This window comes from Arachis stenosperma, chromosome 3 (genome assembly GCF_014773155.1).
Source record: "Arachis stenosperma cultivar V10309 chromosome 3, arast.V10309.gnm1.PFL2, whole genome shotgun sequence".
In the NCBI taxonomy this organism is placed as follows: Eukaryota; Viridiplantae; Streptophyta; class Magnoliopsida; order Fabales; family Fabaceae; genus Arachis; species Arachis stenosperma.
The window spans coordinates 148,935,980-148,961,288 of NC_080379.1; the positions used below are offsets into that span (position 1 = coordinate 148,935,980).

Genomic DNA, 25,309 nt, shown 5'->3' on the forward strand with positions numbered 1-25,309 from the left:
AATATTAGTTAATTTTAATATTTAAATTCGTGATTTAGAATTAATAATATATAGCGTATACAAAATTAAAATATAATTAAAAATTAAAAATAAATAAATGAATTTTAAAAAATAGTTAATATTAATAAAAAATAATTTCCGAACATTAGTCGTCATAATTTTTTATTTATCCTCTCTTGCTAGTGAATTTTAATTTTCTGAGAAGACCAGTTAATTTAATTAACTCAAACAAGAGTATAGTTACCTTTTTCTTTCTTCCCTTTCTGCGAGTCTCTCAAAAGTGACTTTTTCTCTCTCTCACTCTCTCTCTCAGCCCCTGAACCTGAAGCTCCCAGGCTCAGTCTCCAATGGCACACCTCATACCCTGAAACCAAAGAAAAAGTTGTCTCTGCCCACTCTCACACAGCCACATACTCACCACTCACACCCTCCATACACATAAAAGAAACCACCATACACCACCATGAACGGTCACCACCACCACTACTCACTCTTCTTCTTAACAACCACAATCACCTTCCTTTCCCTCCATTATCACCCCTCTGTTTCTTCTTCTTCGGAGGTGGAACAACTCATCAGGTTCAAAACCTCTCTCCCAAACCCATCACTCCTCCAAACATGGCTCCCCTCCAACAACCCATGCTCCTTCACCGGAATCACCTGCACCCGTTCCCACGTGACTTCCATAGACCTCAGCTCCCTCCCACTCTCCACCAACCTCACACTCGTCTCCGCCACCCTCCTCACCCTCCACAGCCTCATCTCTCTCACCCTCTCCTCCACCAAACTCTCCGCCTCCCTCCTCTCTCCACTTCCAACCTGCACCGCTTCCTTAACCACACTCGACCTCTCCCATAACGGCCTCAACGTCCAACTCAACCAACTCTTCAACTTCTTCGCTCCATGTTCCAACTTGCACCACCTCAACCTCTCCAACAACAACATCGTATCCACCGAAACCGTTACCAAGTCGTTGCAGAGTTCTTTGAATCTTTGGGTGTTGGACCTCTCTTACAACCAGCTTTCTGGTCCCGACGTTATGCCATGGATCGTCTCGTCCGGTTGCGATCCGATTCGTTACTTGGCTCTGAAAGGAAACAGGCTCACGGGAGAACTTGATTTTTCTGCTTGCCGGAACTTGCAGCGTTTGGACATTTCAGCAAACAACTTCTCTTCTCTTGTTCCTTCATTTCGGGAGTGTTCTGCTTTGGAGTACCTCGATATATCGGCAAACAAGTTTTCCGGCGACGTTGCCGGTGCTCTCTCTGGTTGCGGGAACCTCACCTACTTAAACGTTTCGAGTAACCAGTTTTCCGGCGCGGTTCCGTTGCTTCCCGCAGGGAGCTTGCAGTTCCTCTATCTCTCTGGAAACAGTTTCTGGGGGGAGATCCCGGTGAAGGTCGCTGGGCTGTGTTCGAGCCTCGTGGAGCTTGATATCTCGTCGAACAACCTCACCGGCACAATTCCGATTGAACTTAGCGATTGTTCTTTGTTGAATTCACTTGTTCTATCCCGGAACAAGCTTTCCGGCGAGTTTCCGGTGGAGACCTTCGCCGGTATGAGTAGCCTGAAGAAGCTCTCTGTTTCTTTCAACGAGTTTTCAGGTCCCTTGCCACAGTCACTGTCGAAATTGGCGAGTTTGGAGTCGCTGCATATGAGTTCTAACAACTTTTCAGGTTCAATTCCAAGAGGACTTTGTGATTATCCTGGGAATATTTTGAAGGAACTGTTCTTGCCAAATAACATGTTATCAGGTTCTATTCCGTCCACAATCAGCAATTGTTCTCAGCTTGTTTCGTTGGATTTGAGTTTTAACTACTTTAAGGGCACCATCCCTTCAAGTTTAGGATCCCTCTCGGAACTCCGCGATTTGATCCTTTGGATGAACATGCTCACTGGGGAGATACCACAAGAGTTAACGAATGTTAAGCCTCTTGAGAATTTAATTCTCGATTTCAATGAGTTGAGTGGTGAGATTCCTTCTGGCCTAAGCAACTGTGGTAACTTGAGTTGGCTCTCTCTTTCAAATAACCGTCTCACAGGGGAGATTCCGGCCTCTATTGGCCGGCTCTCGAAGCTCGCTATACTTAAGCTGAGTAATAACTCGTTGTCTGGGAGGATTCCGCCGGAGCTTGGTGATTGTCACAGCTTGATATGGTTGGATTTGAATACTAATTCGCTGACCGGTTCGGTTCCTGCCGAGTTGTTCAAACAATCTGGCAAGATAGCCGTTAACTTCATCAGCGGGAAGACTTTTGTGTACATAAAGAACGATGGCAGTAAGATGTTCCACGGGGCAGGGAGTTTGCTGGAATTTGCAGGGATCAGGCAGGAGCAGCTGAACCGGATTTCGAGTAGGAACTCGTGGAATGTGACCAGGGTTTATCAAGGTAGCTTAGGTAAGCTCTTGCCACCAACTTTTAACAACAACGGTTCAATGATTTTCTTGGATGTTTCGCACAATATGCTGTCTGGTAGTATTCCTAAGGAGATTGGTAGCATGAACTACTTATACATTTTGTATATGGGTCACAACAATATATCCGGGAACATCCCACAAGATCTTGGAATGTTGAAGAATCTTGGCATTCTTGATCTCTCTAGTAACAGGCTTGAAGGACGGATTCCTGAAAGCTTGGCAGGCCTCTCGTTTCTGACGGAGATAGATTTGTCCAACAACTTTCTCTCCGGACTGGTTCCCTCGTCGGGACAATTCTATACTTTCCCGGCTAGCAGATTCCTCAACAATTCCGGACTCTGCGGTGTTCCTCTGGCTCCGTGTAAGGACGACTCTGCATCCGGCGCCAATGGACAGCGGCACAAGTCTCATAGAAGACAGGTTACACTTGTGGGGAATGTGGCCATGGGATTGCTATCCTCGCTCTTCTGCCTCTTTGTTTTGGTTATAATCGCCATCGAGACGCGAAAGAGGAGGAAGAAGAAGGAGCCTGCGCTTGATTTCTACGTTGACAGTCGATCTCATTCGGGGACGGCCAATGCAGGGTGGAAGATGATTACCGCTCGCGAAGCACTCAGCATAAATCTTGAAACATTTGAGCAGCGGCCGCTTCGGAAGCTCACATTCGCGGATCTTCTAGAAGCTACCAACGGATTCCATGATGACAGCATCATCGGCTCGGGAGGTTTCGGCGTGGTGTATAAGGCCCAATTGAAGGATGGAAGTGTTGTGGCCATCAAGAAACTGATCCATATCAGTGGACAAGGGGACAGAGAATTCACTGCGGAAATGGAAACAATAGGGAGAATTAAACACAAGAATCTGGTTCCTCTACTCGGTTACTGCAAGGTTGGGGAGGAGAGGCTATTGGTTTATGAATACATGAAGTATGGGAGCCTGGATATTTTGCATGACCAGAAGAAAGCAGGGATCAAGCTGAATTGGGCGGCCAGGAAGAAGATTGCGGTCGGAGCAGCCAGAGGATTAGCTTTTCTTCACCATACTTGTAACCCAAACATCATTCATAGAGACATGAAATCAAGCAATGTGTTGCTTGATGAAAATTTGGAAGCCAGAGTTGCTGATTTTGGAATGGCTAGGCTAATGAGTAACGTGGATACACATTTGAGTGTCAGCACACTGGCCGGAACACCCGGCTATGTTCCACCGGAATACTATCACAGCTTTCGCTGTTCCACTCATGGCGATGTGTATAGCTTTGGCGTGGTTCTGTTGGAGCTTCTTACGGGGAAAAAGGCCACGGATTCAACTGATTTCGGCGATGACAACCTTGTGGGGTGGGTTAAACAGCATGCCAAACTCAAGAAAAGTGATGTGTTTGATCCTGAACTCAGGAAAGAGGATCCTTGCCCTGAACTTGAGCTTGTGCAGTACTTAAACGTTGCCTTTGCTTGCTTGGATTATCGGCCGCGGCGGCGTCCCAATATGATTCAAGTCTTGGTTATGTTTAAAGAAATCCAAGCAGGGTCAGGTATGGATTCACAGTCTACTATAGGTACTGAAGATGTGTGCTTTGATTCAGTTGAAATGGTAGATATGAGCATAAAAGAAGCTCCTGATTCCTGAATTAAGCAAAGCTTTTTAGCTTTAGGCAACAACAAATATAATTCAGTAACATTCAAGAGAGGATTCTTTATGGGGGGCAAATGAAAAAAGAAGGAAGATGATGCAACTCCCCAAGATTTTTTTCCTTCTTTCCCACTTCAAATTTTTAAGGGATAGAAGGGAATTAGCTTGAGTCTCTACCATTTGATGTGTGTTGTAATGTTATTACTTCATGGGAAAAGGTGATTAATTAACCTCTGATAAGTATTGTATTTGTATATAGTTAGCTTCATGACTGTTTCATTGATCCTTTGGCCCTTCCTTGAAATGTTACATCTGGTTTCACTAACTTTTCTTCAACTAAAACGTTTGCTCCAGTGTGCATTCTGATTTGCTAGGTCACAACATTTCTTCAAATAAGAAAAACACAATAAATAATAACAAAATGTTTTAGCTACTTTCCAAAACAGATTTGTATCTTTTACAAAGTTGAACTTCCCATAAACATACTGATTGAACCGTCTTTGAACAGAGTCAATCCTCATTCAGTCATATATCTGAAAACCTTTTACATAAAATATTTAGATCTTTTTTCTCTCTCATAAGTATAAAGAATCTTCAACTGACACATGAAATTAAAAAAAAAAGAAAAAAAACATTCAGCTAATGAATGATTGCTTGTTTATGATTCAAAGAGAAAGATGAAAATGGCAGAAATGAATAGATTTTGTCTGTTCTCATGCACGTACTATGCTTTCCACGTGAATATGGACCACATATGCTGTAAATTATTTACTTTCCCAGTGACTGAGACAATGCGTCCTTGTAGGACTAGTGGCGACCCACCTCCTATTGTGTTTGAAAAATCTTATCCCAGAATGTCCTCATATTGTAACACAACCTTCTTCTATCATTACGTATGAATTATGTGCTTCATTATTATGAATATTATCCCATCACACACTCATTAAATCATTATACATCCAACTTTTCTGTATAATCACTGTTATTATCTAGAAAAACCTTATTTTAATAAAGCCTAGATAGGATTCTAATCAAATCAAATCATGGTGCTTATTAATGTGTTGGTCAAATAAATTTGAATAACATAAAAAACTGTGTTATAATTTTCAATCTAACAATAAGGATCCACTATTAATTATATTTTTATCTAACTATCTATCAATTTAATGGTCTTATCGTATAAAGCTTCAACACAGAAGAATCTGTTCCTGATTCTAGCTATCATGACGGTAATATGAAGTAAGGTTACATAATAATGAAAATGAAAAAAGCTGGACAATAATGGTGGCAATAATAGAGGTGCTCACTTGTCATATACATGGTGATGAAAACAGTGAAAAGTACGCACGAAATGTGGTTGTTTTATGTGTTTGTTTGTTTTTTTATTCACTGAGATTGCACTTGAAGGTTCGAAGAAATAATAATACATCTGATGAACCAAGACCAAGATGTACCCTACTATTTACCTACCCTCTCTTTCAGACATTAAATACTTTATTTCCTTCCGTGAGCGTGAACCTCCATGTCCTTCATAACATGGATACATGTTCATCATTCATCGACTTAATCAATGTTGTAGTGTTTCGTTTCTTCTATCTTACCTTGTTAACTTCAGTTTTGTGTTCCTTCGTCATTTTCTTTTGCTAAACTCCTGTCTTTTCCTGTTCCCTTGTCTAGGTTGCAAGTTACATCTCTCAATTTGCTTTTATATACTTTATAATATTTGTGAAAATTTTTAGCATCCAATAATGTTTGCATTATTTTTACCACTCATCATCATGCATGTGACTCATCCGATCCGGACAAGGACAATAATAGATAAAATAAACTAATTAAATAACTTAATTAGATAAAATATATTTCTAAATTTAGTTTAGATGTAGACCACTTACTTAAATTATATATTATTTTAGTTTCGATTCAAAATTGCCCACTGTTTTTTTTTAATCAATGGTACGATGCATGATATTTAATTTCTAACTAGTATTTTTATCGGTAATAACATTACCAGAATATAAATCTTTTAAAATTACGTCAATTTTATCTTGACATTATAAATTATAATATAAAAGATTTATAAAATCAAAATAATTTTATAAAAAGGTCGTAAGAAACAAAAGTTTCTGTTGATTAAGAAGACCAGAATTTTCGTAAATAAAAAAATCAAAATAATAAGATTTTTAGTTATTATTTTCATGTGAAACAGTTTAATTTTTTATTAATAATTAATTTTAATATTTGTTATCTAAAATTTGAAAAAATTTTACGTATATACTTTTACATTTGATTAGGTGTTAAATCTGTTGTACAAATAAAAATAATTAATTTTTATGCTTGTTGTTTAAAATTATTTTTTTCTATGTATATAAAAATATAATTAGATATTAGCATAAAAAAACTATATTGATAGTTATAAAATTAACTCAAAATTTTTTTTAACAGTTGAATCTTGATTCTAATTTTTAATCACAATATTAGTATTCTCTTTAAATTATGTAATAAATATTTGAAAGAAGAGAAGCGAAAAGAAAATATAGATTAGAAAGATAAGCGGTGAAAAATTAAAATTAAATAAAAAAAACTAAAAAAATATGTATATAATAATATTATTTTTATTTGAATTATATTATTTTGTTAATTTTATTTTTTGCAGAACAGAAAAATAGAAAAAAAATAGAAAATAAGAGAAAAGAGAGAAAAAGATAAAGAAAAATGAGAGAGGGAGTTTGTTAATTTTAGAAGAAAAAAATTTATTTTAATTGTAATGAAAAAATATTTGATGACATATTTTGATTTGTCAAATTATTAATATAAAATATAAATTATATATAGAGTGTGAAGGAGAAATAGAAATAGAAAAAGAAGAGAAGTAGATGAGAAAATATAAGGAGTTGATTAATTTTGGAAAGAAATATTTTCTCTCAATTTTATTAAAAAAGTGTCATGTGATGACACATTTTGGTTATTAAATTAGTTAATAATATATAATATATAATGTAGTTATATTTTAATTTTAATTTTAATGTAATTAAAAAATATCATATTTTATATTTTGATTGTCAAATTTATAATTAGTTATTGATAATGATATATAAAAAAGATAGTATAAGTAAAAAAAAAAAGAAAAATTTTTTAATTTTAAAAAAAATTAATTTTAGTTATAATAAAAAAATGACATATATCACATCTTAATTATAAAATTAATAATATATATAATAGATTCTCTATTGTTCCTTTTTTATCCCTAGTGCACAGAAGACAATAGTACTGAGCAGAAAAATCAATCACGCGAAGAAATTTGGAATTGAAGAAATGGAAAATCGAAATGTACCTTTCGGTTTTATGTAGTCGATTATTGCAGATCATATGATTTAGCTAAGTTGTCGTATCCCAAACTATTAGTCCTCTGAAGCGTGATGAATCCTAGCCATGTGAAAAAATAGCCTTGTACAGTTAAAATATAACAAACAGTATTGTTGACCCAAAACTTGAGTCTCTGATCATTTTTTCCGGGTAAACGGCAAGACAGCTTTCTTTATATGGATGTTATTAGTAAGAGAAAATTTCATTCGGCTTCTTTATAATATATTAAAATGACACTTTTTTTTATTTATAAAATATATATTTTTTTAATTTTTTAAAAAAATTAATTTATTTTAATTTTTTTTGTATTAACTAATTTTAATTTTATCTATTTTTAAAAAAAATTAATTATTTTTTTACAAAAATAACCTTTAGTAAAAATTTTATTTTTTGTTATTAATTTTGCTTACCAAAATATTCTTTAATAAATTTTTTTTATTGATTAAATTATACTTTTATCAAAATATTTTTTAAAAAATTAATAATTAAATTATTTTTTTAAAATACTCTTCAATAATTTTTTAATTATTAAATTATGATTTTACCAAAATTTTGGTTGATATATTTTTTTTATTTTACTATTAATTTTCTGATATTAATATATATTATTTTAATATTAAAAAAATTTTAATAAGATTATTTTCAATATCAATATATATTAATTGTTATACATATTAACAATGGTAAGATTTTTTATTTAATTTTAAAATAATATACATTGATATCAAAAAATTAATAATAAAATATAAAAAATTATTAACCAAAATTTTGGTAAAATTATAATTTAATAATTAAAAAATTATTAAAGGGTATCTCAGAAAAAAATAATTTAATTATTAAATTTTTAAAAAAATATTTTGGTACAAATACTGTAACACCCTAACCTTTAGCACGTCATGATCGTACCAAAAGTAAGGAGTTACTAACCTGTTCTCTTTATTTATTATTTAATATTGAGCCTTTAGGTCGATATCGCGTTTTAGTTTATAAGAAAATACCAGAAAATTATTTGTAGTAATTCAAATCACACAATTATTAATAATAATAAATGCTATACAAATGAATTCAATATAAAACTCAAATACAATACCTATCCCTCTGGATAAAATAAAACTTAAAGCAATAAGGGCGAGGGAACTCTATAAAAATAACAGGAATCACAAGTAAATCTACTAGTTGCCTGCTGAATCTTCGAACCTGTGTCACTGAAATGGTGGAAGATTTTGGGGTGAGAACAAACCACACGTTCTCAGTAGGGAATGGAAATGCCGTAAAAGTAATGAATTTAATGCAAATAATTAACTTAGTAAAACTATTTTGTTAACCCTTTGGAAATACTTTTATTTCTACTTTAGATAAATAATTACTTTTCTTTAAATTTCTAAACTTAAAACAAATTTTAAATATAAAACTAGTCACATTTTCTGTCTCTCAGCCACATAGTTCATCCTCAGTCAAATGTCAACTCGTAATCACTTTAATACACTCACAAACAAATAGTGCAAGCAAGAGATTCAATTCAATGTACAAGCAAGTCACAACAAGACAAACAATACAATCACAAAGTAATAAAACAAGCAAGCGTAATCAAATGCAAATGTGCAAACGACATGATGCATGTCTATCCCTAACGCAGGCCATGAGCTCATGTGTCGGTTGCCTACCCGCTCCCGACATTACCCGGGCACAAGTCCAGATATGGCTTTCCAGATGCATCAGTGTGCTTATAAGTCGTACGGCTAGGCCGCATCAGTGTGACTTTCCAAATCAATAAGCGTACATCTGGAAAACAGTTCTCAGTGTGTGGGCGTCCCCACTTTACATTTGGCACTAAGGCCCAAACAATAGGGGTGTTCGCGGTGCGGTTTGGATCGGTTTTGAGTCAAAAACTCATCCGATCCGAAGACTAATTTTACTTGCGGTGCGGTTTGGATTGGATGATGTTTTAAAAAAAATCCGATCCGATCCGATCCAATTTCAAGCGGTTTGGATTGGATTGGATTTGCGGTTTTGTAAATTAAAAAAATTAAATACATATAACAAGTCTTAACATCAAATTTTAAATAATTAACAATGACATAATAAGTCTCAACAATATCTTAAAAAACTAACGATAACATAATATAGAAATAAAATTATAGGTTAGTTAAAATAAATAATAAATAACATTTTGAACATAAACTATTTATTAAATAATAATAATACATGAATAATATAAAAATATATAATAAATTAAACATGTTATAAGTATAATTATAAATATAATAATAAAATAATAATATTATAGTACATTGTGCGGTTTGGATTGGATTGGATCGGTTTTGAAAAGTAGATCCAAAATCCGATCCGATCCAGCGGTTTGTAAAAAATAAAATCCAATCAGATCCAAATTAGTGCGGTTTTAATCGGTTTCGGTTTGGATTGGATTGGATGAGCGGTTTAATTTGGATCGGTTTGGATTTGAACACCCCTACCAAACAATGTCACATCTGCTCTCCTGTGGCAAACGCTTCATTAATTAATATATTCCTTTAATCTTTGTTCTCTACTCTCCTGTGGCAGAGATTCCTTTTCTTAAAAAAACAAACTCAAAACAACACTTAGAACAAAATCTCTCCTTACAAAATTGGATTTAAAACATTATGTTTTTCTTAATAAATCTAGTTTAAAAATAGAATACACCTTTTCTCAACTAAATAAATCTCAAATAATTTAATTTTCCAAAACCAAATCTTTTAAAATAACTTTTCAAATAAAACCTCAGATTTTAATAAAATTTCGGTAGCACTTCCCTTAAAACTCGGGGTTAGCCACCCTTTTTTGGGTACCAACTGAACCATTTTCAACCTCTTTTCAATCGAGAAATCAAATACATATTCATCAAATTCAGTCACAAACACAACTCAAACTTATCATTCAGTCATTTCAAACAATCATAAATTATTTACAAATACCCACTAGACTTCCATGACATTCATAGTTTAAAAACAGTTAATTTCAAAACAAAATCCCCTACCTCCGTATGAAATCATCTATGCCTCCTAGAATTCCAGTTAGCTGAATTCAATGTGAAGAGGAGCTACGTCACCGTCAGCTTCCACTAAACAAAAATGACGTCAACGTGTAGAAGAGGAGGATACGAACACTTTTACCGAATTAGATTTTTTATTAAAGTTATGGATCGCAAGAAATCGAAACCGGAAACTCGAAGGTTTCACGGTTCTCCTCAGCCACACTCTCGGTCTCTCTCTTTCTTTCTTTTTCTTAGTGGTTCGGTGATTCAGTGAAAGGAATGCAAAAATGATGATGATTATCGAAATAAAAAAAAACTTAAAGTGTCATTAGTTATACATGCAAAGAAAACATGTGTCATGCAAAGAAAACATGTGTCATATTCGGCTTGCTTTCTTTCTTTCTTATATAGATATATAATAAATATATATAGTGGCTTATATGTATAATAATGTCCTTCGGCCATTTTTTTTTTCTTTTTGAATAATAATAATAATAATAATAATATTTATAAAAATTAATTTAGACTATAATTATCAATATAGTTTCTGATAGATAATTTAAAATAATAGAATAAGTGATAATTAAATTAAATTTTATTTTTAAATTCAAAGCATAAAATTTAATTTTAAAAACTCGGATTGTTATATCCTACCCACCTTATAAAAATTTTTGCCCTCGAAAATTGATATAAGATAGAAAAGATTCATATCAACTCAATTTTCAAAAATATCAAAGAAAAGAAATAGAGAGGTGTGACATGTTCAGTTTGCAAATGTGAAAGAAACCATATCTGATGAAAGAAGTTTGAAACAAAAAGTCTTACGGCAAACAACCAAGGAAGAGATTCACGTTAGCACGAATAAGGATTATGCATTGAAACGGAGCTAACCCCTAAACTTAACTTCTAACGTTCCCAAATCCCGTAATTTACGTTACTTATTACTTCTATTGCGTCTATGATAACCCGTTAGTACTCTCATATACATAAATCATTAGTATTAAGTTGGCCAGACTTATTACCATGAGGTATGCAATGGTAAGCTAACAACATTAATCAACAGACAGTCATGCATCTCAAAACTCAAACTCTTGTCATTAGGACAAGTCCTATTGCATGACGTGCACTCAGAGTATGCATAGTGAAGCATAGTCAGTCCATTCTCAAGGCTCTAATAGGAATGAACTGCTCTGATATTATAATGTAACACCGTAATCTTTAGCACGTCATGATCGTACCAAAAGTAAGGAGTTACTAACCTGTTCTCCTTATTTACTATTTAATATTGAGCCTTTAGGTCGATATCGCGTTTTAGTTTATAAGAAAATACCAGAAAATTATTTGTAGTAATTCAAATCACACAATTATTAATAATAATAAATGCTATACAAATGAATTCAATATAAAACTCAAATACAATACCTATCCCTCTGGAGTGAGAACAAACCACACGTTCTCAGTAGGGAATGGGAATGCCGTAAAAGTAATGAATTTAATGCAAATAATTAACTTACTTAGTAAAACTATTTTGTTAACCCTTTGAAAATACTTTTATTTCTACTTTAGATAAATAATTACTTTTCTTTAAATTTCTAAACTTAAAACAAATTTTAAATATAAAACTAGTCACATTTTCTGTCTCTCAGCCACATAGTTCATCCTTAGTCAAATGTCAACTCGTAATCACTTTAATACACTCACAAACAAATAGTGCAAGTAAGAGATTCAATTTAGTGTACAAGCAAGTCACAACAAGACAAACAATACAATCACAAAGTAATAAAACAAGCAAGCGCAATCAAATGCAAATGTGCAAACAACATGATGCATGTCTATCCCTAACGCAGGCCATGAGTTCATGTGTCGGTTGCCTATCCGCTCCCGACATTACCCGGGCACAAGTCCCAGATATGGCTTTCCAGATGCATCAGTGTGCTTATAAGTCGTACGGCTAGGCCGCATTAGTGTGACTTTCCAAATCAATAAGCGTACATCTGGAAAACAGTTCTCAGTGTGTGGGCGTCCCCACTTTACATTTGGCACTAAGGCCTAAATAATGTCACATCTGCTCTCCTGTGGCAGACGCTTCATTAATTAATATATTCCTTTAATCTTTGTTCTCTGCTCTCCTGTGGCAGAGATTCCTTTTCTTAAAAAAACAAACTCAAAACAACACTTAGAACAAAATCTCTCCTTACAAAATTGAATTTAAAACATTATGTTTTTCTTAATAAATCTAGTTTAAAAATAGAATACACCTTTTCTCAACTAAATAAATATCAAATAATTTAATTTTCCAAAACCAAATCTTTTAAAATAACTTTTCAAATAAAACCTCAGATTTTTATAAAATTTCGACATCACTTCTCCTAAAACTCAGGGTTAGCCACCCTTTTTCGGGTCCCAACTGAACCATTTTTAACCTCTTTTCAATCGAGAAATCAAATACATATTCATCAAATTCAGTCACAAATACAACTCAAACTCATCATTCAGTCATTTCAAACAATCATAAATTATTTACAAATATCCACTAGACTTCCATGGCATTCATAGTTTAAAAACAGTTAATTTCAAAACAAAATCCCCTACCTCTGTATGAAATCATCTATGCCTCCTAGAACTCTAGTTAGTTGAATTCAATGGAAAGAGGAACTACGTCACCGTCAGCTTCCACCAAACAAAAATAACGTCAACGTGTAGAAGAGGAGGATACGAACACTTTTACCGGATTAGATTTTTTATTAGAGTTATGGATCGCAAGAAATCGAAACCAGAAACTCGAAGGTTTTACGGTTCTCCTCAGCCACACTCTCGGTCTCTCTCTTTCTTTCTTTTTCTTAGTGGTTCGGTGATTCAGTGAAAGGAATGCAAAAATGACGATGATTATTGAAATAAAAAAACTTAAAGTGTCGTTAGTTATACATGCAAAGAAAACATGTGTCATGCAAAGAAAACATGTTTCATATTCGGCTTGCTTGCTTTCTTTCTTATATAGATATATAAGAAATATATATAGTGGCTTATATGTATAATAATGTCCTTCGGCCATTTTTTTTCTTTTTGAATAATAATAATAATAATAATAATAATATTTATAAAAATTAATTTAGACTGTAATTATCAATATAGTTTCTGATAGATAATTTAAAATAATAGAATAAGTGATAATTAAATTAAATTTTATTTTTAAATTCAAAGCATAAAATTTAATTTTAAAAACTCGGATTGTTATAAATACAATTTAATAAATAAAAAATAATTTATTAAATGATATTTTGGTAAGTAAAATTTAATGATTAAAAATAAAACTTTTGTTAAAGGATATTTTTGTAAAAAATATTTTTTTTAAAAAATAAATAAAGTTAACATTAGTTAATACAAAAAATTTAAAATAGATTAAAGATGAGATTTTTTAAAAGTTATAAGGGATGAGAATATACATTTTATAAATAGAAGAGAGAAGAGCGTTAATTTAGCATCTCGCAGGAGAGAAAAGTGTAGTTTTCTCTTTTAGTAAATATCTATCTTTAACTCCTCCCGAACAACTACTATTTTGAGAAAATAAAATTTAAAAGATTATCTAATAAAAAATAATTAAAATTTATTTTATTTACCATTTATTAAAATTAATAAATATTAAAAAACAAGTTTGAGCTGTTTTTTTATAGCATTACTAAATTTAAAATATATAAATAATAACACTACAAGCCGTAGGAGTTTTATTGACAGTCGTACCGACGGCCAAGACGTTGGTAATTAAATTTAGGTTTAATTATTTTATTAGCCTCTATAATTTTATACTTTTACTAAATTTATAATTAAGTTATTGTATTCTTTTAATTAGATTCTTATATTATTTTTAATTTTATAATTAGATTTTTATTAGTGTAAAACATGTTAGAGTTAATAGAATATTTTTCTGCAAATTAAAAGTATTTATAATTAGAAAACAAATTATCTCTTTGATTACATATTTTTTGAAAAAAATATTTTATTAATTGTAATATTTTTAACACGAAAAAGACTTAATTACAAAATAAAAAATATAATGTATCTAATTATAAATTTAATAAAATTATAGAGATCAATAAAATAATTAAACCTTTAAATTTATCGACAATTATGTCATCGATAAAGAGATTGGATAAAATTGACTTTAAAATATCCAACAAATATTACGGATGTCTCAGACTGTCGATAATAATAAAATAATAATACCGACGGCAAACACCGTTGATAAATTAAATGGTTAAAATTATAAATCTCATATTAGTCATCAGGTAGAATTACATAACAGAAAAAATATTAAAAATAAATTAAAGTTAGCGATCGCTAATATTAAACAAATATTTTTAAAATTTCTGGAAATTGTGCAACACTGATGTGGCTAAGCAGTCGGTAAAATTGATTCTTGTTTTGGGTTATATATATTTGATTATTATTTATATTCAAACACTTGTTACACCATTTAACTATCTAAATAAAATCTTACACCAATAAATGATATATAAAAATGTTTTTTGTCAAATTTAAATAACTAGTAAATGTACAATCTTATTACAAATTTAAAAACAACAATCTAACGAACAATCTCAACTATTCCGGTAGCAAGTTTAGTCTCCAAATATTACTGAAAATCTGCAACAAATCACAATTGAGCAACAGTCGAACTCATAAAGTTAAAAAGTCGGGGCACTCAAAACAATCTAATAAATGAAATTAATAGAAAAAACTAAATCGATTAAATTGAAGAAAAACTCACCACAAACATAATGATAATGCCAGAATTTTGATTATTGGAATTCCGACGATAGAGAAATTTTAGAAAGAAAGTGCGGTGAGATGAGAGAGTGAGAGTGTTGAATGAGAGAGAGAGAGAGTTGTGAAATGAGGAAGAAAGAAAAGGAAGTTGTATTGCTTTAAATTCAATATCACCTTTACTGACGGACGGGAAGATCGTCGGTAATAATGAATCAGTACTGCTAGGGAGCCAATGGTTTAAGTGTACAATGTGTATAATAGACTATTGAGTTACAAAATGAACATCATCTATACTATCCAGAATAACCATCCGAATACTAGGATAATAAACATCTCAGGTCATGAAACTACTCATCTTGATTTTGGGGTTCACCAAGGATCGAACTCTTGACCTTTCGAATCTAGAACTCTAATACTATGTCATGATACCACTCATCCCAAAAACTTCAATTGATGGAAAAGGATAACACTAATAGTTATATCTCTAATACTCCCTAAACCTCCATTGTACACATTGTATAAATATTCCATTGGCTCCCTATCCTTTCTCATAATAAATACCAAGGTTGCGAGAACCGGACCGGTCAATAAACCGGTGAGGTCACTGGTTCAATGGTTCACTGGTTCGACCAGGGTTCAACCGGTTTAATAAAATATTAAATAAAATTATTAAAAAACCTAAAAATAATTTTAAATATATAAATTCAATAATTTATAATTTAATAAAATTTAAAATTTCACATAATAAATTATCCATAACTTAATATTAGAGGTTCACAAACAACTTTAAACATCAAAGTTTATAACTAAACAAAAAAATGCACATAATGACAAACCCATAATGTTCTACATTCAAAAGAAACAATTACTAAGAAGTTTTCAACTAATCAAAGGTGCAACTCATCAAAAATCATAATTATCATTAAGTGTTCCAATATCTCCATCATAAACAGGTAATCCAAAGCCACCATCATCAGAAGTACCACTAAAAGAAGCTGTATTTGAAGAATCAACAATATTAGGCAAATCCACATCAACTTCCATTTCTCCTCCATCTAATAAAATAAAATAGAAAACCAAAAAAAATTAAAGTTATAACTTTACAACAAATATCTTTAGTAAATGAAACAAGTTTTGCTATTTCAATCACCTTTAGGATATGAAGGCATAGCATTATCTGTGTAAATTAAATTTTCAATGCCTTCGATGTCTCCATTAGTAAATTCAAGATCATCTTCATCCGGCATTACCCAAAAATCTACTGTGTCAATGCTTTGAACGTCAATTGGATCATAATTCTTCTTCTTGCGATGCATTCTAGATTGAAGGCGTAGATTATAAGTCACATAAACAATGTCACTTAGCCTTTGATGCTCTAATCGGTTCCTCCTCTTTGAATGGATTTGTTCAAAGAGGCTCCAGTTCCTCTCACATCTGGATGATGAAGATGTTTGATGAAGAAGATGAATTGCCATTTTTTGCAAGTTAGGAGCATTCCCACCGTGTAGCCTCCACCATTCACCTACCAGGATATGAAAGTCAAACACAATTCTCATTCAATATTTAAAAAAACCTTCAAAGTAAATTGAACATAGAAATATAATAACTTACCAGGTTTAAGTCTCTTAATTGCTTTCAAAGCACTTTCCCCTTCCTTTTCGATCTCGATATAACTGTATCTCTTGCATTGCAGTAACTGAGTCATCGCAAAGAGTTTCAATATCAAATAAATCAAGCAAATACCTCAAGATATTTGCCTTTTCAACAAACCCCTCACTATAGAAGAAATCTGGATTCAAAAAGTATGCTACTGCATGGAGGTCACGCTTCAAATGCTTATCCCACCATATTTTCAAGATACTTGTATAAGATGTGTATGCAGATTTTCTATTTCTAAACATTGTCTTTATAGCAATTTTGGCTCTTTGCATGCCCTCATACACAATACCCAGAGAAGATTTCTCATCAGCATCAACAAGCTTTAATAACTTAATAAGAGGACCAACAAGCATAACAGTAGTAATACAATCGTCCCAAAACTTACTATCCAAGATAATTGAGCTAACCATCTTCCCATTGACACTCTTGGATAATTTATGAGAAGTGAAATATTTGTCCACCACCAATGTTTGCAAGTGTTCCTTATGATCATATATACTTTTCAAAGTAATGAAAACAGTAGCAAAACGTGTAATTCCTGGTCGAACAATTTCTTTCCAATCTTTTCTTTTTCTATGCCATGACAAGAAAATCATATGATTGTAAACAAACACAATCACTTTTGAAGCACGAGAGGCAAGGTCAGCTATGTGAGGAATACTTGCTATGTATTTCAAAATAAGATTGATGCAATGAGCAGCACAAGGAGACCAAAAAATGTTTGGATACTTTTCATGAATGAGTTTTCCAGCAGATACATAATTCACAGCATTATCAGTAACCACATGCACAATGTTACTAGACCCAACCCACTCAATAACCTCAGCAAACAATTTAAACAAGGTATCGGCAGTTTTTATCATATCAGAAGCATCAACAGACTTAACAAATGACATACCAGCAGGACAATAAACAAGAAAATTAATTAACGTACGCTGCCTTTGATTAGTCCAGCTATCTGCCATCAGTGTACAACCAGTGCTTTTCCACGAGCTCCTATAGCCTTCAACAAGCAACTGACACTCCTTCTTAAGATCGGCCAGCAAATGAACTCTCATTTCATCATATGACGGTCCCTTGAAACCAGGTCCAATTGCAGCAACGCCGTCCAAGGTAGGTTGAAAGTAAGGCGATTGAATTGCATTGGATGGAATCCGTGCATTAATGATCCATCTTGCAAGCCCCAACTTAACCTTGTGCACAACTTGTTTACTGGCCAAGACACTTTTCAAACTTGGTTGAGAGCCTGGCGTAGTCCTTCCCTTAAAATAACTTCCAATTGGAGTAGCAGCAATCGCTCTTCTCTTTCCTTTGTCTCCCATTGTTGCAGGAGCCGGAGGTTGTACAGGATTAGGCGCTTCACACTCTTCTTTCGCTTGTGTTTCACTTTTCACATCATAACATTCAGCTGTAAATTTTTTTTTTCTGCCTTATTATTTTTGTTTCACCTAGTTACTTTGTTACAAACTTTAATTTGTCCAGGAATTTTTGCAAGATGATATTTTATTCTATATATCCCCCATCCATTGTAAGTATTCAAGCAGAAAATACATGTATATTGAGCCTTGTTATTTTTGTCATACTTCACTGTAAAATATTGTCAAGTTGGATCAGATTTACCTCTGGATGAACCAGTTTGAGAATCTTGAACAACATTATCTTGTAGCTGTGGGTTACTTTGTGATTGTTCCATTTGTAACAATCAGAAAATCAAAGACCAGAAAATAACTTCAGAAAACCATGAACAAATAAATAATTCAGCAACCAAAATCATGAAGTACCAACTCATTTCATCATGAACAAATAACTCAGAAAATCAAAAACCAAAATCATGAAGCAGTAAAGAATTTTTCTGATAACCTCATCATGAACACAGAATTTTTCTGATAACCTCAAACAGAATTTTTCTGATAACCTCATCATGAATCCAGATAACAAATCATGAATCCAGATAACAAAACATGAACAGATAACAAATCATGAACATAGATAACAAATCATGAACATATAACAAATCATGAAAACAGATAACAAAACATGAACACAGATAACAAATCATGAACAGATAACAAATAAATCAAAATCGCAAACTAATAAATCCTAAAATCAAACACAGAAAATCAGAAGGCAGCGAGGTGGAAGGATGAGGCGACGAAGAAACAGGAGTCGAGGTGGAAGGCGCAAACGAATAAGAATAGAGTATTACCGGTGGAGAGTAACGGCGACGAAGGAGGAGGCGAGCTCGGCGACGACCAACGAGGAGGGGAGCTCGGCGACGACGAAGCAGGAGGCGTGCTCGGCGAGGAAACAGGATGCCGTGGTGGTTGCCGTGGTCAACACCGTCGCTGCTGTGGCTTTGGGATGCGGTGGCGATGGCGGTGGGATGCGGTGGCGATGGTGGTGGCTGCTCGATCGTGGCCCGTGGGTGATTTCTCTTCTGGCTTCTCACTTCTGGAATTCTGGGTGAGACTGAGATTAGGGCTTCGTTGTTTAGGCGTTTAGCATTTCTTTTTTTTTTTAATTTTTAACCTCCAAAATGACGCCATTTAGCAGTTTTAGTTTCAAACCAAAAATCATTAAAAAACTGGACGGTTTTTTCGGTTCACCGGTTAACCGTCGGTTCGACCAGTTTTTTCATTGGTTTTTTGTTAGGCGGTTTCTAACCTTATCCGGACCGGCTAAATGACTGATTTTCAATTAATCTAATTGAACCGACCGATCCGGTTCGTTTTCAGAACCATGATAAATACCAACGTCAAGCTAAAAAACGCAGTATTTCATTAAGGTTGTTTTATCAATGACTTACCAATGTTCAAACCGCTAGTAATATTCATTCACCCACAAGTTTTGAATATTTCGATTATTAATTTATTAACGACACATCCGTCAGTAATACCCTAATGTTATAATAATTTAATTTTAAAATTAAGTAAATATTAAATTACATTTACCCATAGACTACGGCCAGACCGTCATTAATTACTTTATTTTTATTTTACAAAAAAATATTTTATTTGTTGCATATTACCGAAAATAATTAATATAAATATTATTTTTTTATTAATAAAGATATATATATTATAGACAACCAAATCTTCCGTAACAAATTAACGAAATTAGTTAAATACCGATGGCACAGGAGTCAATAATGAGAAGAGTCAGCAAAATTAGCGTACACCAATCAATGTCAAATGTTATTGATGGCCAAGACGTCAGTAAATAAATTTTCTAAAAGAAAATAAAACACGTCCAAATTTATTGACGCTTGACGTTATAACCAACAGCATAGTAGTAGTGTAAAATGACTACGTAGTAGTGTAAAATGACTTTAAAATATATTATTTTTGACAAATTGAATCAAATATTTAATAAATTTACTTATATTCCTATGTATTTTTGTTCATTTTATCAAGGTTTCATCATTTATATCATTTAAATTCATTTGGAAAAAATGATAAACTTTTGAGGTTGTAAAATAGATATTTATTTTTTGGATAAAATATATTTTTTGTTATTGAAGTTTAGTAAAAGTTTTAAAAATATTTTTAAGTTTTATTTTGTTTTAATTTTATCCCAAAAGTTTTCGATTTGGATCAAATATACTCCCGATAGCTAAATTTTAAAAAAAACTTAAGTCTAATCTAACAAAAATGTATGAAAATTATGCTTGATTTGCTTGTGTTGAAAGGTTGCTCTTATGAAATTGTCGTTGCATTGGTCTTAAAATTTTAAAAAAATTAGCAGTCAGGAGATATAATTGATGCAAATCGAATATTTTTTGGACAAAATTGAAACAAAACAAAACTTAAAAGTATTTTTAAAATTGTCAAATTTTAAAAGTAAAAAATATATTTTACTCTTATTTTTTTTAATATCCAGTATTTGAATATGAGTCATTAATTAAAATAATTAAAATACTATATACTAACGAAAAATCAGTTATAATATATTTATATATAAATATATATGTAACTTAATTTATTTATAATATTTATTTTATATTTAATATATATTTTATATTAATAATTAATTTTAGTAATTAATTTTAATATGCATCAACTCATCGAGCATGGTGGTAAAAAAATATGCATCTTTTACTCTCTCTGGAGTCTCGACCATGTGTTTGTATAGAAAAGATGAAAAGCGAAAATAATTTTACAAAGGCTTGGGACAATTGGAGTTACGACAAATGAACAGCAATAGAACAGAGTTTGTTATTTATTTATTTATTTATTTAAAAAAGAAGAATTGACAACGTTAAAGAAACAGTTGGAGATGGAAAATGGAATTGGGAGGCACGGGTATGAGAAGGACGGGTGAAATGGTCATCTTGTGGGTGTCGGAGAGCTTACCCTACAATGGTGGCCCCCTTCAGTGCCATCAGTTTCTTGTCTCCTCCTCCCTCTGTCCACTTTCATCTTTATCACATTCATTCATCTTCATTATATTGCAAAACGTTTTCAGATTGAGGAAAAAAACAGAGAAGTAACGGATCCACCAACCTCAATGCCTAGCGTAACTAATTTATAAAACGAAGACCAACAAAATCAAGAACCGAATAAAAAGTTAAAAATAATAAGCCGGTAGATATTGGGCCTAATTGAATGAGAAAAAAGGGTAAAATGGAGAAAAAAACATGGCCCAAGGGGCCGAACCAAACAACCAATTCTCATTTTTTTTTATGTGCCTTTTAAAAATATATATTAAGTATTGTTGTTTTACAAAACTTTTTTCCCAACCAAAAGCAATTTTTTTCTTGTGACTGACCAAATTTTTTTTTCAATAATCAATAAATATCATTTCCAAGTCTCTTATAATATAATAATAATAAACCTTTTAATCCAACTTAGATTAATTAAACAGTTAATTCACACGTTCACTTAGACAATGCAAGTATTATTACTTTATCTAAAATTATAAAAAATAATGTTAAGAGACTAATATCTTTTATATAAAAAATAGAGAGCCTGATGATATTAGTTTAGTTTTAATGTACTATTAATATAAAATGGTTTTACACATATTTATGAATTATATATTAAATCAGTAAAAATAATTATTTTTTACATTAACGATATAAATCATCATCTACAAAAATAAATGTAATTAGACTAATATATAAAATATTTTATTCAATATATCAAAATTAAACTTCAATACTAATATTTGAAATTTATTTTATATAAAAAGTAGTGAAACCAAATCATTTTGAGCAAGCTGAGTGTGTCTAAAAATTTTCCTCAAGGATGAAAGCTTTGCAAAAGCTTACTCGTTTAAGTTAGATTCGCACGGTATATAATCTGAATTTTCAGAATAATTCCTGTTACCGGATCGGACCTCATAACGATTGTAGTCTAACTAGATAGGCAGGTATATAAACAAGTTATAATGATCGATCTAAAATTCTAATCAAATATGTCTTTAATTTGCTTCAGCCGTAGTTACATAAATAGAAGAAGCCCATCAGAAAAGTAGGGCAACTTACGAATTCACTGGTATCTTACTTCTTTCATAAAACACCAAGATATATTAATATTACTACATGCATGTTAAGTAATTATAAAAAGTAGACACAAATCAAGCACACTGGTATGGTATGTGCTTGGAATAAGGGATGAAAATGGAAGGAGTGGGTATATATATATATATATATGGAGAAGAGTATATATACATGTGCATGCATCCATAAAATCCAAAAACATGCACATTATATGGTCAATTTTTTCTCTTCACCAATTCCCTCTCTACCTACTCCAATTTCATCTCTACCAAGCACACCCTTTGGAAGCTACACATATATATAAAAATATGCAACGTACAACATTCATCATATTATAATTAAGTTATAAATATATAAATTTTGATGTTGGTGTTGATAATCATCGTATATATATGACTACTACCAGAAGAAGTTGGTAAGTTGAGAGGGAGGTTGAGAGTCTTCAAGATCATTGGATGGAGTGTGTGCATGTCTTCCTTCGTATGTTGTTATCACCATTCTTGGATCCTCAGCTAAGCGCTCCACACGTTTCTTTACGCGACAATTGTCTTGTGTGCAACGGTAGTAGCTTCTGCACATGCATCGTAAACATGCTTCTTCAATCATTATTCTTACTATTAATTCATCTTTATGTCAAATAATTAATGGCCAAAGTCTTAATTGAATTCAGAAAATATATATGGCATGCATGTGCCAATAATTGTGGTATATATTAGTCACACTACTAAACAAATCTTCATGATGCTAAAGTAATAAGTGGGTACTGCAGATTGAATCATTTCACTCTTTTTGAGTGTTCTCATTTTCCATAGTAAAAAATCATGAAGGCACACGAAAATGTTATGATGAAGGACTTGGTTAATTATGGGGCTTCTATAATGCATCAGGGAAATATAGCGAAGAAAAACAAATTTTGAATTTGAATGAGCTTCATTACATGCATTTACACGAAAATTAAACTAAACAATATCTAACCGCCATAATTAATTTTGGAGACTTACATATAATTTTTTTATGTGAAGTTAATAATTAAAATTTATTAAAAAATTATTTGATATGTTTCATTAAATTATTATCAAATAAATTTTAACTATTAATTTCATATAAAGAATACTGCATCCTAACTTTTCACCATAATTAATAGTAACTCTTCTATTCTCATTCTGTCATTAGCAAAAATTCTTTTATGTTCCATGCTTTTCTTTTTCTCCCTCAAACTTGACATAAAGTGAAAAATCTTGCTTTAATAATTATTGTTGTCATCCCCACACATTATTCAAGAAAACTAAAATCTTCCCAAAACCCAGAAGCTAGCCTCAAAGCCAATGTGCGTGGGTGAAGACTGATAAAAAAAAAAAAAGCAATAATGTGATAGGGGTGTGGGGAAGATTGGAGAGAGAATGAATCACCATTAGTATATAAAACATGTGTTGGTGTATAGTACAACCGCTACAAGGTTTAAACAGAAAAATTAAATAAACTGACATGTATTAATCTATTATTGTTTCAACTTTTTATACTAAAGCAAAAACAAGAAGAGAAAAACTTTGAACCACAATAGCATTAATAAAAAAAAGAAGGTATGTACCTGGGATGCTGTGTGTTCTTGACCACTTTTTGACCGTACTTCCTCCATTTGTAGCCATCGTCCAAGACATCTACATCGCTCATAGTCTTGAAGCAAAACCTAGGCTCTCTAACCTTTCTTCTTCCCTTGATTTTCTTCATCTTAATGGTAGGAACCCCCACATGATGATGATGATTATCTACTACATTTCTTTTACTGCTGAAGCAATCAGGTACTTCTCCCGTTGCCCTATATGGAAACCAAACCCGTGACTCACTATCTCTATACATATAATTACGTTATCTCATTTTCCAAAAATAGTTTATCAACAAGGAAAAAACAACTTCAATAAAAGAAATAAAAAGGGATTATTATATTTTCCAAAAATACAAAAGAATTAATGTTCTCACCATGGATTACTTATAGTGGATCTGTTCAAAGATAGGAACTGAGGTCCAAGAAAAGTTGTAGAGGTGAGGTCCAATCCTGATTTTTGTTGCGCATCAGTTGCGAGTAGGGTTTCAGCGGTTAGGTTTGATGTTGAATCAGCTTGATCAGATGCAAGTGAATTTGGAGATAATATCGAAGAGAAGGGTTTCAATAACGAGTAGCAGGGTTGTTGTTGATTGCATCCCAAAGGAGAAGCAGGGAAGATCATGTTTGTTGGTAGAAGAGGAAGAAATCCCATTTCTGTAGCCATATTCTCATTATCATGATGATCTTGCTCCCCAAATAAGCTTTGGTTATTAGCCATAGTTTGTGAAGTTGTTGTTGTTGACATCATAATAATAACTCCTACTTATTACTATTAGTACCAAGATGATGATCCAATATATATATATATATATATAGAAAGATGATGATGATCTTTGTGAGCAGCAAGAATGTTTTTTTCTCTCTCTATTTTTGGAAGCTATTACACTATAACTTATATATAGTGTTTACAAAACCCAATAACTTTCCCTTTTGCTCTTTGCCCCTCTCTCTCTGCTATATTCTAAACATGTGATGGGGGAATTGTTAATCTCTTGGATTTAGAATAAAACAAACAATGTTTGAAAGTAACAAATAGCTGAAAATGTTGAAAAAGGGAAAGCGAAGAATATGCTAAAAAGTGAAGAAAGATAATAGGAAAGAAGAGAGACTTTTCGTGTAGTATAGCATACCTTTATTTATTTATTTTTCAATTTACAATGGAAGCTATCAGTTTGTCCTCAAGTCGTAGTATAGTGATGGCACTGTTCGTGTGTGTGCTAATAATAATAAAAAGCTTCTGGGAAAAACTGGTTAGTGGAATTTCACTGTGCCATGGAGGTCAACAATAGACGACAAAAATTCATCAAAAATATTATTTATATACTAAAATTAATTACTAATATATTTATATATAAATAT

General features: G+C 32.2%; 3 protein-coding genes across 3 annotated transcripts; 1 reads left to right on the top strand and 2 right to left on the bottom strand.

The window, feature by feature from the left end:
* The first annotated feature begins 281 nt into the window (after positions 1–281).
* On the top strand, positions 282–4,373 carry LOC130967558 (protein BRASSINOSTEROID INSENSITIVE 1). The gene has a single exon (XM_057892468.1). The coding sequence runs from the start codon at positions 464–466 to the stop codon at positions 4,043–4,045; it is 3,582 nt and encodes a 1,193-aa protein (XP_057748451.1). The 5' UTR covers positions 282–463; the 3' UTR covers positions 4,046–4,373.
* An 11,718-nt stretch (positions 4,374–16,091) lies between these two features.
* On the bottom strand, positions 16,092–17,905 carry LOC130966883 (uncharacterized). Its single transcript, XM_057891707.1, has 4 exons — positions 16,946–17,905; positions 16,800–16,884; positions 16,339–16,710; positions 16,092–16,243 (listed from the first exon to the last, which is right to left on the bottom strand). The coding sequence occupies exons 1-4, from the start codon at positions 17,903–17,905 to the stop codon at positions 16,092–16,094; spliced, it is 1,569 nt and encodes a 522-aa protein (XP_057747690.1).
* A 4,345-nt stretch (positions 17,906–22,250) lies between these two features.
* LOC130970166 (probable WRKY transcription factor 13) lies at positions 22,251–25,003 on the bottom strand. Its single transcript, XM_057896158.1, has 3 exons — positions 24,325–25,003; positions 23,936–24,163; positions 22,251–22,918 (listed from the first exon to the last, which is right to left on the bottom strand). The coding sequence occupies exons 1-3, from the start codon at positions 24,696–24,698 to the stop codon at positions 22,747–22,749; spliced, it is 774 nt and encodes a 257-aa protein (XP_057752141.1). The 5' UTR covers positions 24,699–25,003; the 3' UTR covers positions 22,251–22,746.
* Between the last annotated feature and the right edge of the window lie 306 nt (positions 25,004–25,309).